Source organism: Fistularia commersonii, chromosome 9 (assembly GCF_037954325.1).
Source record: "Fistularia commersonii isolate RoL2024-O1a breed Wild chromosome 9, RoL_Fcom_v1.0, whole genome shotgun sequence".
Taxonomy (NCBI): domain Eukaryota; kingdom Metazoa; phylum Chordata; class Actinopteri; order Syngnathiformes; family Fistulariidae; genus Fistularia; species Fistularia commersonii.
The window spans coordinates 4,322,749-4,336,718 of record NC_141292.1 but is presented as its reverse complement, the minus strand read 5'-3'; the positions used below and the strand labels follow the sequence as shown (position 1 = coordinate 4,336,718).

At 43.6% G+C, this 13,970-nt stretch overlaps 1 protein-coding gene across 4 annotated transcripts in view; it reads left to right on the top strand.

The window, feature by feature from the left end:
- Positions 1-3,061, top strand: part of ctif (CBP80/20-dependent translation initiation factor) — a 54,509-nt gene extending 51,448 nt beyond the window's left edge. For all 4 annotated transcript variants that reach the window (XM_086152061.1, XM_086152059.1, XM_086152060.1 and 1 more), the window contains 2 exons: positions 591-644; positions 2,162-3,061. In XM_086152061.1, coding sequence (XP_086008187.1) covers positions 591-644; positions 2,162-2,383 — 276 coding nt within the window. In that variant the 3' untranslated portion in view covers positions 2,384-3,061. The remainder of the gene's footprint in view (positions 1-590; positions 645-2,161) is intronic.
- Positions 3,062-13,970: the final 10,909 nt, after the last annotated feature.

Below are 13,970 nucleotides of genomic sequence, written 5' to 3'. Positions count from 1 at the left end.
GCGTACGTACGTGCATGCGTGCGTCTGTCTGTCTTTGTGTGTGTGCGTGTGTGTGTGTGTATGTGTGTGTGTGTGTGTGTGTGTGTGTGTGTGTGTGAGACTCTGAAAGTACCAGTTGCATGCCCATCGGTCTATAAGGTCTGGCACCAGGTTATGGGTACCAAGTAGCACATTTACCAACTCCACTGTTTGTTTTGTGTGTGTGTGTGTGCGCGCGCATGTGTGTGTGTGTGCGTGCATGCGTGAACACGCGACGTGTTAGCTAGCTCACCAGGATAAAAGCCAGGTCTGTTGACTTCCAAGATTTAAAATGTTAGTCGAAAATATTTACAATCGGGATTTGAGCCCGTTTTTTTTTTTCCTTCCTTCCCTTCTCATGTGAACTGCTTAACGCACAAAGTCACAAATACATCTGCTTAATCTCCTCCTGTGGCCCATATTCAAATACACAGTTTATTTATATTCATCTATGCGCCTTGATGTGTTTGACTTTCTCACTGTTCTACGCGTCCATATGTGGATTTCTTCCGTTTCATCCTAAACGTTTTGCTCCATTCTGTGTTTATGTCGTCTGTCCTTGTTGCTCGTAGCTGTTAGAGTCCAGGGATGTTAAGGAGGATGCGGTCCTCTGCTGTTCCATGGAGGTACGCCACACACACACACACACACACACACACACAAACACAGTAGCTTGTCAATGCGCACCACAATTAGAAGCAGGAAATCAATTAAAATAATGTAGGACGCTGTAGACATAAGGGCTGGAACAACTTTTTTTTTTTTTTTACCAGTGATGGTGAATTTTCAGATAAATAATTGGATTCTCATTTCCTGTTTACACATTTTTCAATCATTCTAAATTTCTTGTTGTTTTTTTCTGGACTATATATATATATATATATATATATATATATATAGAACTTTTTCTAGCTTCATTAGAATGGTAAATTAATTTACTTGATTTCAAGAATATATTTTACCTGATTATTAAAGGTGAATGAGTTTCTAACTATTCAATGATTACTAAAGGGAAAAAAAAAAAAAAACAACTCCTGAGACCATCATGATGTGGAAAAAAAAAAAAAAAAAATCAAACGCGGACAAAATATCCGTCTGCACACTTGCATCACAATCATATCCTCATTATTCTAAGGCCGGTATGGTCGGGGTTTCTGACCATCACCTCTGCACCTGTCTCTGCGGACATCGAAACTCCGAGAAGGAGTGCAGCCGTAGTAGTATTATAGATCAAATCCAACTGAGGCAGCCGAGAGGTGCCACACTGTGTAGGAGGTCAGAGGATAAAAATACGGCTGAGAGTTAAAAGAAAAAAAAAAAACAAGTACACAAAGACGCCGATCTTGGTCAGCAAATATTTCACACTCAAACAAGGTTGTGATCGAGAGTATTTCTATCTTTCTCAAATATATATATATATATATATATATAGTAGTCTCGTTTATCGCAAGGGTTACATTCCAGAACCCGCCACGATAACGTCAATCCGCAAAGTAGCGTCCATATTTTAAAGGTTCACGACCCTCACCGCATTCTTATTAACCCGGTTAGCATTTTCCTCTGCCGAGTGCACGAGTGCAAATTGTTTGGGAGTCATAGTAGGGGTTGAAGTAAATTAAAAACTTTCAGGGATAATTCACACAAACGTAAAACGGCAGTGTTACACCACAAGGAGCGACCGCGTGTCAATGTGATGCTGAAATCACGCTACGCGCAGGAGATGCAGAGAATGATGCCACGGTCGCCGAGCGAATCCGTGCACGGCATGCGGAAAGGCACGTTGCGGTTTAATCGACACCCAAAATCATGCTTATTATGCAATAGAAATAATTTAAGTTATAAAAATATGAAAGGACATTCATAAGGTGAAAACAAGTGTGTTGCCAAAAAAAATCTGCAATGCAAAATTTGAAAACAAAAAAAAAAAAAGTTAAAAATCCACAATACAACGAGATTATGAAGGTGAAACGACTGTATAAATTCTTACACAAGTAGAGTGGTGACCAGAGGCCACGTGACCCGACGCCGTCTGAGTGTATTCACTGTAACAAGGATGCCAGATGGCGTCTTGCTCACTGCAAAGGACACACACTCCGTCTGACCCCACCCCCCCCCCCCCCCCCCCACCTTCCCCATCTTCCAGCTGCAGAGCGCGGGTCGCCTCTTGGAAGAGCAGCTCCCGGAGATGATGACCGAGCTCCTCGCGGCCGTCCGGGACAAGATGCTCTGTCCGGCAGAGTCTCAGCTGACCCGCTCGCTCCTCATGGAGGTCATCGAGCTGCATGCGCACCGCTGGAGCCCCCTGGAGGCCCTCACCACCCAATACTACAACCGTACCATCCAAAAGCTCACCACCACTGCCTAGGTGCCATCCCATACCTCGGGGGAAGGGAGACGGGAGGGGGAGCAGAACGCCTAAAACTGCAAATCGGCTACTCAACTTATTTCACAGTCTAGTATTTGGCCATAGCGAAAGTCACCCGGTGTGGAGCGAGTCGCCGAAAGCCGTCGAGACGAGTTCCACGTGCGGCATCCGAACAATGGGAGCGCATTTGACACCGACCGGAGAGAGAGAGAGCGGCGGCGGCGGCGGCGGCGGCGGTGGCGGCCAGCGGGGGCGTGCTTGGCCGCGCGACACCCGGAGCGGGCCTGCCTCCGGCTGCCGAGTGATAAAGGAGAGAAGAGACAAGAGAGAGGGGTCACGCAGGGGAAAGGAGTGGAAGGCAACAGCCTGTCCGTTGGGAATAGAGAGATCCGCACCCAAAGATGAATGGATCGGGGGGGTCGGGGTAGTCCACGTCGGCCTCTTCATTGTGCTCATTTGTCCACCACCCACCCTCCCTTCTCCCTCCGCCCCCCCCAACACACACCCCTTCCTCTGTCTCTCTGCCAGCCCCTGGGGTCTGCATGGCTGATAAAAGAGAGAGGAGGAGGAGGAGATTCGTCGCTGTCTGTCTGGGCCGTCTGCCCCATCGGGGCCAGGGACCGGGTCAAAGGGTCTCGCAGTGGGGCTCCCCCCCCTTCCCCCCTCCCCCCATACCCACCCCCGGAGCAGGAACCCCCTTTTTTTTTTTTTTTTTTTTTTTTTTTTTTTTGTGGGTATGAGACAGCGGGCCCGCTGGGCTCGCCTGGGCTCAGGATAAGGATCAGGCTGGCTAGAGCGAGGATAGCAGATGGCTGCTTGAGCCCCTGTGAGACAGCGCACTCCCAACACACCCCACCGGCACCCTGGCGTCCTGCTCCCCGAGCTCAGGTCGCCGTCTCCAATGGAAACCGTAGAAAATGTTGCAGTGGTGTGTCGGTCGGGGAAGGGGGGGGGGGGGAGCATTAGAAAAGCATTAAAACCAGACACCGCTCCCTGTTAATTCTTTTGTTTTTGTCCTAAGGGGGGGGGGGGGGGCGTGGGTGTCGCTCCTCCGTTAAGCCGTGCATGTTTGTTCGCCACCGTCGTTGATATCGCTATATATATTTTTTTATAATCAAGTACCGTTTTTTTTTTTATCACGTCTCATTTCGAAGTCTTTGTTTTTATAACGAATGTAAGTACGAGAGACCGTAGCGGTAGGCCTTATTGCACAGGATCCATTTGTTTGCACTGTCTGAGCAATCTGCTTTTTGGAGAAAAAAAAAAAAAAAAAAAAAAAAAAGAAGCTGAAATTCAACCAGTGCTCGTAGGTTAACGTTAAACAACCCAGTAAAGAGGAAACAGTTGAGCAGAGCGAAGGATTTTAGGATGTTTTAATGGACTAGTGGCCTTGTCATTATTTTATTTTATTTTTTTTTTACAGGCGCTCTCTTGTTTCGGGGGCGCGTTGCAGCCGAGGGCATATCAAGGATTTAAGGGTTCGGACTTCTATTCGTTCTTTACAAAAGTACATTTGAAGAGGAGGACGGAAAGAAAAGAAAAGAAAGGCACTCAGAGAAAGGTGAACTGCTTCTGTGGAAATCTCTCCTACTTAAGCCATTCTTTGCAGTGGACATTTTGCAAGTGTTTAATATCAACCGTATTTGATCTTGCTTTGTTTATGAGGAAAAAAAAAAAAAAAAGAAATCTTGACTATTTAACCTGTGTATTTGAAAATGACAAAGAAAAGAAGAAAATCTTATGTATGACCTCATTAGCTAACCATGCTGTATGTGACCCTTATCAAGCTAACGTGTGTACTATGATATTGACGTACCAAGCCAATCATGTACCATTTGTGAATGGGATCTATATTTAATCCACATACAGTATATTTACTAGTATTTAAAAAGCATCGTAATAGAGTTGTTTTTGGGAGTGGGGATCGTGCAAATGAAATGTTACACGAAGGAAAAGGGCGGATTTCTTTCGGGGAAAGAGCCCGCCGTTGTATGTCTGAGGAGTCCAACTTTCGTAGATACGGGGTGTGCCGGTTCACAGATCGGTAATCTATCAATCACAAGTCATCTGAGGTTTCGGGAAAAAAAAAAAAACAACAACAAAATAGGTAGAGCCTGGCCCGTAAGGGATACTGCTACTTGGACATACGTTAGACAATATTCTGAACCATCTTTCATCCATCGTGTATATTTCCGACTTCATTGATGTTCTAAGCAGGATTTTCACGTTAGTGTTGGGATATTTTCCAACAGTTAATCCGAATACAGACGTTAACAGCTGTCGCCTCTGTTCTGGATCAAATGTTTGAATTTAGACGTCTCAACGGTGCCGTCGCGGTTTACATCCGAACGAATTTCGCCGTCCGAACACCCCAGGAATACGACCGGGCTTTTTTTTTTTTTTTTTAACCGGCCATTTTGCGACCGGTGGACACCGATCGGCTTCCACTGCTCTTAGGGGTTTTGCTAATTTCCTCAAAGACTTACGGATTAAGGCTGGAGCACACAAGAAAAAAAAAAAATTGACATATTAAAATAAAGTTTTTTGCTCAGAATCGTCCACACATTCCCAACAGAACTGCCTAGCTGCAACACTAAACTGGCAACACACACATGCACTCCTGGTAAACGGATACACACATGCACCCGCGTCCAAACGTGTCACTTTCCCATCCAATATCTACGAGCTGTTTGAGTATTTTGTATTTTCTCTGTCTTGCATCAAGAATTAAGAATCTGTGGAGGAAAAACCCATCCCGGGGGATTAGATAGTAGAAAAGGCTGATTTCAAGCTCACTGATGTTTTTTGAAGGTGCAGCCCAGTCGTTTGTGTCTGCTAGTCTTTGTCCTGTCTTTATTTTTATTCTGTATTTAAATTATATTTAGCTCTTTATACGCAGTGAGTGTGTGTACATATATGTATACACCCACATTTTTTCTTCTGATGGGTATTTAGGGTATCTGATATCTGGAAGTGTTGTGAATACCTAGCTTGCTGGCAAGTGTGTAAGTGTGGTATTGATATTTTTTTCAGAAGTAGGAACGCGAGTAAATACCTATCAGTCAGTCTCCATTATGCAAAGAAGCGGCCAGATGGGGGGCAGGTGGGGATTTTGTGCGTGCGTGCGTGCGTGTGTGTGTGAGTGTGTGTGTGTGTGTGTGCGCCCACCTCGTCTGCAGAACCGGAGCCTCCCCGCCCCGCGTGCCCTTAGACCCCTCGTGCTCGGGTCACATGACTCACTCGACAAGTGAATGAGACGCACCTTCATTTGCATATTCTCATGAATATTAAAACAACAGGGCTCCAGTGGAGAGACGCTGTAGATTGGCAATCGTGGGTTATCTGTGAGCTCTTGTATCTTTTTTTTTTTTTTTTTTTTTGTTGTTTTTTTTTCTAAGCAACTGAAAAATAAAAAAAAAATAACAGGAAAGAAATTGCGTTTTTTTTTTTTTTTTTTCTCTCTTTCTCCTTCCCCTCTCACTTATCAGCTCTGTCACATTAGGGAGAATGGGGTGGTTATTGTCTAGTTACCACCGTATCATGGAGATATACATGTCAAAGAATACACAGGATGCATACATTGTTTCCTCTGTTGCTGGCAGATAAAGTCCGTAGCAAATCACGGCGCCGCAGTAGGCCATTATACTAACAATGCATACGCGTGTGCTGTGACTCTCCTCATTTACATGTTACACCGTCACACATTTAACAGCACGCTTCAGAATTTCAAGTGTAAGTGTGTGTGTGTGTGTGTGTGTGTGTGTGTGTTGCACCGCGTCCTTGGGCAATCGCCTTTGGTTGGACCTGACACATGCCCGGGGGCTCCCTGAATGTAGGTGCCCCCGTTGGGAGCGCTCAATGCCGTGATTGCCTCCCCACCGAGGACCTCCTTCCTTAGGACTGACAGGATGTCCTTCAGCACAAAGCGCTTTGTAATACAAGTTCTTCTTTCTTTTTCTTTTTTTTTTTTTTTTTTTTTTTTGGTCAAGGACTAGACACATGAAAGACGTTGACAAACTACAAATATGGGAAATGTCTAAAGATTTCTGAGAGAAAAAAACAAAGTGAGAGAAGTTACAAGTACATATATATATATGTATATATATATATACATATATATATATGATACACAATTACTGGATATAGGGGTATATGGGAGCTTGTTAAGGAATAAATGGTGGAAGAAAGACAGCCGGCCATGGCTGACAATTAGCATCACAGTTAATTTAGCTTCCTCCCATGAACACAGACAGTTGGACAGACGTGGAAGCCCTAAGGGACAATGTCTAGTTTGCCGGCTCTGCTGCAGAGCCTTAACCCTTAAAGTGCCGCCGCCGCCGCCGCTGTGTTTCCGATCTCAGCGGATCCAAGTAGAAGACCGGGATCGGGGCCGTACGGCCGGTGGATTCTCTGATATGAGGTCAGAGGTTTCCAGGTCATAACGCCTCCAAAATAAAGGTAACGGAGACTTGGGATCCTCCATTGCTCCTGGAAGACCATGAATGACACAACTGTGTGAGATAAACCTGGGCAGATTTGAAATTCATTTAATTTTATTTTTTTTTCCTATTATGCAACTTTAGTTTTTTTTTTTTCCCCCTGTGATCCCAGAAACAAATCGACCCTTTTTTTTTTTTTTTACTTTTATTGTATTGTAGTATGTCAAGCTTCAAAAACAATAACACAATTGTCCTGTACAAAATAAGACGTGGCTTTCAGGGTGACATTTAACTAACAAAAGGCAATTTCTTGCATGCAGTATTTCATGAATGTAGCCCTTTATGCCATAGAAGCCAGAAATACTTTTAAAAACCTGTCAAGTCATCTTAGCGACAATATAAGCATTGCATGGTCACATAGGGGATTCCTTCTCCATACTATAATCGCTGTTTCGTGAATGCACCTTCTTCACCTAGGGCAGATTTGAATTCTTTCTCTGTCCAGGTCCTGACTTGATGACTTCTCTACTTGTTTGTGAAGCAGCGATAAATCGGTGCAACCAAGTCAAGTGTGTGTTCACTGCTTTTTTAAATACACCCCAAGGTCGATCATAGGTTTAGCGGTGCAGCAGCAGGGAGGATGCGCGGGGAATATTTCTTAGCAAATGACTTTCCCGAGGAGTCTTACGATGTGTGTGAGGAAAGGACAGAGAATGACTAGGGAAGATAATTACATGTAAAAAAAAATTGTTTTATGTTTTTTTTTTTTTTTTTTTTGCTGATAACTGAACAAATGAGGTGTGCGTTCTAAATTATGTACAAACAAGCCACTCGCGGTGCAATCCAGTCCATCTGTGGGATGTTAATTTTTTTTTTATGGAGGAAACATAAATGGGGCTTCTGACAGCAATATGCACACCAGTTGCAGCGACTCTTCATAAACATGATGTAACAGCGGGTCTGTCAACAGCCAAATGGCTTTAAATGAGTGTAAAAATAACCGTTAGAATGAAATAATGCCTCATAGAATGACAAAGCGTCTGCGGCGTTTCGGGGAGGAACTCAATTCCCCGGCAGATTGACGTCTGCCCGCACGGATTAGGAAATGGGATTGATCAAACCTGGCTCTCGGCCCGGTCTGCAGCAGTCTGGCTGCACGGATTAATCTCCATGGAAAAAATACGCGGCCCCTGTTTTCGGGCCACTGTCGCAACTTATTTGACTCACGGTAGCTTTTCCTCCATCGCTTGCGATCCGGTTTCTGGAGTTTGCGTTTGGCACTTTGAGAATATTTGGGCGTTTTCTCAGCGGAGTGATGCAATTTTTGATAATCTGATAGGCGATTATCCGGGTAATCCGAATAGGGAACGCACTGCGGGAGTGAACGTGATCACCGAGGCTTCGTGGCGCCATGTAGCGACTTCGGCTCCGTCTGCAGGTGTGGTTGGATGAATGGATCGGTGTGTGTGTTTGTGCGTGCGCGCGTGTGTGTGTGTGTGTAGAGTGACTCACACCTGTACTGTCCATTGTTTGGGCCAGACAAAAGAAGGCTGTATCTTTGGCGTCCTTGATGACGAACCAGACAAGGAGTTAGGACATCGACCGCCTCCCCGCTCTCCCACAAACTTTAACCACTCCAGCATACAGTCTCTCTCCGTCTGTATATTTTAAACCGCGACTAATATTTTATTTTATTTCTTTACCGTGCCCTCTGGTCAGTAACAGTGTGTCTTTGTGTGTTTGATCAGAGCGCAAGTGAACTAGAGGAGAGAGCCGCAAAATCTATTCTGCCTGGTCTGAGGGGTACAGAGGCCGTGCATTCTGTAAAACAAAGTGGAGTTAAAACAAGAGAGATGCATCCCCAGATGTTTTCCTACAGAACACTTCACTGTGGGAGAAATCAATAACTGTGGGCTACGGAGTGGTTTTAGCTCGCTCTCTTGACCTTTCCATCTCGGCAGCAAAGACGGCTGCACCGGAGTTTATTCTACTCCCCCAAAAAACAGATTCCGTCTCAACTGAATTTGGATTTGAACATTCTCGTCAGTTGTTCTGTCTAGATTTGTTTAAATATATAGTTCCATGTTAATCTGAATTTAATTTGAAAAGAAAAAAAAAAAAACTTTAATAAACGTCTAATGCGTGCCTGTTTCGTTTGTCGTAACCGATGAAACCGTTTATAAAGCGTTTAGTTGACGTTGCTTGCATCGCGCATTCTAGAAAACATTAGAAATCTTTAAAAGCAACTGAAAATGAATGGGGAAAAAAATGTTATAAATGTGGAAAAACCGTCAAAAATAATCTTTGAAAAAAATCCAATCATTTTTTGAAAATTACAGGATCATTTTTAATTGGAATCACGAAAAAATGATGATGATAATAAGGGGGATAAAAGCAAAAGGCAGTGTCTTGGGGAGACTCCAGCTCCAAAAGAGAAGGTTACACAGCGTCTGTAATCAAAACTCCTCAGGAATCAACCCGCTCACAACGCTCCTTTTTCCAAAAAATACAGTTGTTTGGCTTTTTTTTTTTTTTTTTTTTTTTTTTTTTTGCATGATTTGTTGGAGGGAAAGTTACAGACCTGAACTCAACACAGCAAAAACTGGAAAGTTGCATTCCTGCTTCCTGGACTGGCAGTGAAGGAAATGATATCATGACCTTTTCACTTCCTGAATGAACTGTTTCACTGCCCCCTCCCACCCCGCCTCCCCTTTTTTTTTTTTTTTTTTTTTTTTTTTTTTAGGCGGAGGATCCGTTTGATTTTTTTTTTTTTTTTCAAAAGAACCACTTGTCGGGTTTTGTGGCTGTGAGCGGATTGTTACACAACCCCAATCTATAAATGATATCGACCCCCCCCCTCCTCCTCCATTCACAGACAAACTGTATACAATCGCCTCTTCAGTAAATAAGCCGCTGGAGCACTTGCATGTGATACTGGCGGGCGGAAAACCTGCACACAAATAATATGTGGCAGTGATTTCAGGTCGTGACCTCCCTTTATACTGAGCTGATAATATATTGCACTGCAATGTTGTTTTTGTTCCCTTTGGGGAAAATAGTACCCCTGTTGGAAAAAAAAATAAATAATGGAATTTCCCTTTCGGCTTCCATATCAGACACTTGAAAATATGAAGTCTTATGACTCCTGGATCCCGAGCAGGGGAGTTGGGAGAGGCGGATGATGGGGGAGGGGGGAGGGGGGGGGGGGGTCACCGTGTTTGGAAAAGGTGATCCTTTCTGCATCATCGGCGAAGCCCTTCAGTAAGTCATCCACGATTCCGGGCTGAGCGGATGAGCGATGCGCTGCACCCCCTCCCACCCGCCACTCATAAACACGGCGGCCCCTTGGAAAGAGCTGGAGGGTTATGAAAAGCTCTTCCAGCAGACTCCAGTGATCAGGCTGCGGAATTGATTACCGTTTGCCCCTCTAAGTGGTAATTGAGTCTGTCGGCGGAGCGGTAACAAGTCATCGGCCGATGAAGCGCCGCTCTGTTTAGTCTTCTACACGAACGCTAAAAACCACATTCCTGAGAAAACGTTTTTATATTCACAAAGAAAAAACAAGTACCAAAACCATAAAATATTCAAATTATTGTTGTTGTTTTTTTATTATTATACTATTGTTTAAAATGATATAAAATACTATTTAAAATATTATTTAAAGAATTTACATGCGTACTTTAATTTGCCTTCTTTTGCTCGCTCAAATTGTACCAATTTGTATTTAAAAAAATACATACATATGGAAAAATCTGCGTTGGCTGATCTGCATACTCACTCCCTTCTGATATACTTAATTTAATTACACTAAAAATAAAAGCAACTAATACGCCAATACCAAATTTATGCTTCCAAAACAGGGGTGTCAAACTCATATTTGATGTCAAGGGGGCCAGACCAGTAAAATCATTAACTAGCAGTAATACTAAGTCCAAATTTTTCCTGTGTTTTAATGTAAAGGAGATAAACAGGTAAATTATAAAAATCTTCATATGTAATAAGCTGTTCGTCTAAAAATACATGACGAATTAATATTAAAAATGAATATTAAAAAAGAATTGATGAAATTACACCCTAAAAATATTGTCGAATTAAAAGACAAAATCTTGTCGCTGAGGGAAACTTTGCCACTAGAATTTATTAGAATATGGATTGGTAGCATGTATTAGAGGAAGTATAATGTTTACAAGGCTGATGGTGGCTATTCTGGTTATCAAATCAATCTTTTTAATTTTGTCCGTTTTTTTTTTTTTTTACTATAGTTTTTGTGTTTTTTATAGAAATAAGAAAAGAAAAAATCATTTTAACAATATCACTAGGTGTTTTTTCATCCAAAAAAATCATTTTGTTTTCAAATTTCAAAGCAAAATATACATCGCAAAGTTACTTTGTTCATTTTTTTTGCCTGTTTTTTTTTTTTTCTTTTTAAACCCACTGTATAAAACCCCCAGATGCATGTGAGAAAAAAAACCCGCGGGCCGCATTAACACAAAGATATGATTTCAGGCAGGGGGCTACAAAATACTGTTGGCGAGTCTGAGCCCCCTGTTCTAGAAAAACATTCACATATAAACGTTATTACGAAACATGGGTAAATACTAATCAATACAGGAACAATCATATATAAGTACTAAATATAGGCATAGGTTCTGTACGAACAGCTTGACCAATCCCATTTTTGATATTGTGACATTTCACTAATTGATTATATTTCTGGCAATTTACAGAGACGCCTAATGACTTTTTTTAAGCGTGCACGTCTCAGAGAATCCGTTCTCCCATCGACGCGACGCTACCGGTGTTTCCACAACCTCGTCGCCAGGAAGCTCATTGTTGTTTGATGTTCTGCAAAGACTTCTCACGGCTCTAATAGCTCTTTAAATGCCGTCCAGCTTCGGCGCAGCACCGGTTTCCAGCTAAAAGGTGTGGCCTGCGCAACAGACGCACAACCACAATATTGACACAGTTGTCATGCACGACCTCAATGATTTTACGTGCCGTTTCAGACCGAGCCGCTTCATCCTCCGACTGCGGCGCCAAAATTATGTCGACCGGGGCGTGTCGTCTTTCCCGTTGTTCGGGCCGCGTCGTCTAACTAATGCGACGCTTCCCTTGCCGTCGGCGTTTTTGACGGTTTGTTTGTTCGCCGGCTTCATCCGTTCATGTCTGACGCGACCGTCAAAAGACGGGAAGGATGAACCCTCAGGGTGGCGTGCGGAAGACGGACCGTCGCCGGGGGGATTTGCAGCAACATCACAGAGGCGCATTTCATAGCGGAGAAGATGTGAGAAAATGGGTTTCCCCCCGTTGTTTTCGGTCGACACGGAACGTGCGCTAATCGACACAAATTCGGCATAAATCTCCCATCCGGCATATTCAATATTTGCTCCTAAATGTCTGTCCTCCAGCTTCCCCGATGGGAAGGCGGACCGGCTTCATGGCCGAGCCGTTTGCCGAGCGTAATAGCATGTAATGCTCCGGTAAGCTTCATTAGCTACACTTCGCCACGTCGGTGAGAACCATTTGCAGTTGGTGGCTTTTTATGTTGGTAAAATGCGCCCTTGAGGGAGGAATATATAACGGGTTGAGGATGTGAATCATTTTTCTAAATCTGTCATCCCTCCGCCGTCAACTGTGTCTGAAGCCGGTGTATTCAGGACGCCATCGCTTTTAACAGCTTCCTCGCTGTGGAAAATTCCTTCGCACCAACTCATTGACGGACTTCTGTTCTTTTCCGTCAGACGGCACGCAGGGCGGCGCGCTGTAGATGGCCAGACTGATAGGAAGGACGATATGACAAAAGATTAAATAATCACGTCGAATAAATATCCAATGCATAGTCAATATAGTTATTAATTGATAGTATAAAAATAATCTCCAATATTTAACCCTCATATTATGTTAAGGGTCAATTTGTCCCATTGGATCAATGGGTGAAATGGGTCAAATTGACCCTTAACATAATATGAGGGTTAACATTGCAACACATACTTGGATTTAATTATGGGCAAGGGATATGGCACGTGTTTTGCTTTGTATTTTGATATCCTTTTTTTTGGGATGTGATTAATGCAAGGCCTCATGTGATTGGTCTCCCCTGTTTGTGGGGATATTTTAACATCAAAATAGCCGCCCGAAAGTTTTGCGTAATTGCTGTCAGCTCCGTCTCCGTGGCCGGCGTCTCCAAACACACCTTCGTAACCGGCTTTGCACGTCTCTGTTCGGAGAATGTTCTTTGTGCCGAGTGTTAAGTCACCTGTGCTCTCTCTGCGAAAACGCGATCTCGCTGTTCGTCTTTCTTTCTCCCAAGCTGTCATTCGTGACCGAGACGCCGTTTCGCTCTGCTGCTGCGCGCCGGAAGAGGATCACCTTGCAAAAACAATGTATTCGTTCATCATACCGCTTCTGCGGGAGAGCAAGGTTCATCCTGGATCGGTCAGCGGTCGATCTCAGAATCTCAGATCCCCCAAACATTCCCGCTTCGGTCGCCGCGCTCCTCCGAGGAAGTGTGGAGCAAAACGCTGAACCCCAAACTTGCTGCCCTGGCGCTGCTCAGCAGCCGACCCCCCCCCCCACACCGTCGGCATTTTGCCGAATGTGTGACTGAACGGGACAAAACAAAGCGTTTTCATCGTCTCTTCAGTCCGTCATTTACACCTCCGGACAATTTTGGGTCTCCGATGAACCTCCTGCATGTTTATGGACTGCGGGAGGAAACAGGAGCGGCCGGAGGAAACAAACGCAGCCACGGGGAAAGCGTGCAAACTTCACAAAGAAAGGCTCCCTGTCGAAATCGAAACCGAGTTCCTTCTTCCTGCGGGGTGGAAGGGCCGACCACTTTACCGCCGTTCCCAGTAAAAAGGATTCAAGGATTCAAGACTTTAATTGTTATTACACAGAGCGCAACAAAATTTAGAGATAGCAGCTCTCAGGTCCAGTGGAATCAAAAACAGAAAAACAAAATAAGAAGCAGGACTGAGCAACAATACAAAGGTAGCTGCATCTCTGGGTTACAGATAGACAGAAAAAATATAAAAAATATACATTTATGAATTTAATATTATTTTTTATATTTTTTGAATTTGTATATATTATATTATTATATCAAATTATATTTTTATATATTTTGTATAATTTTTATATATTAA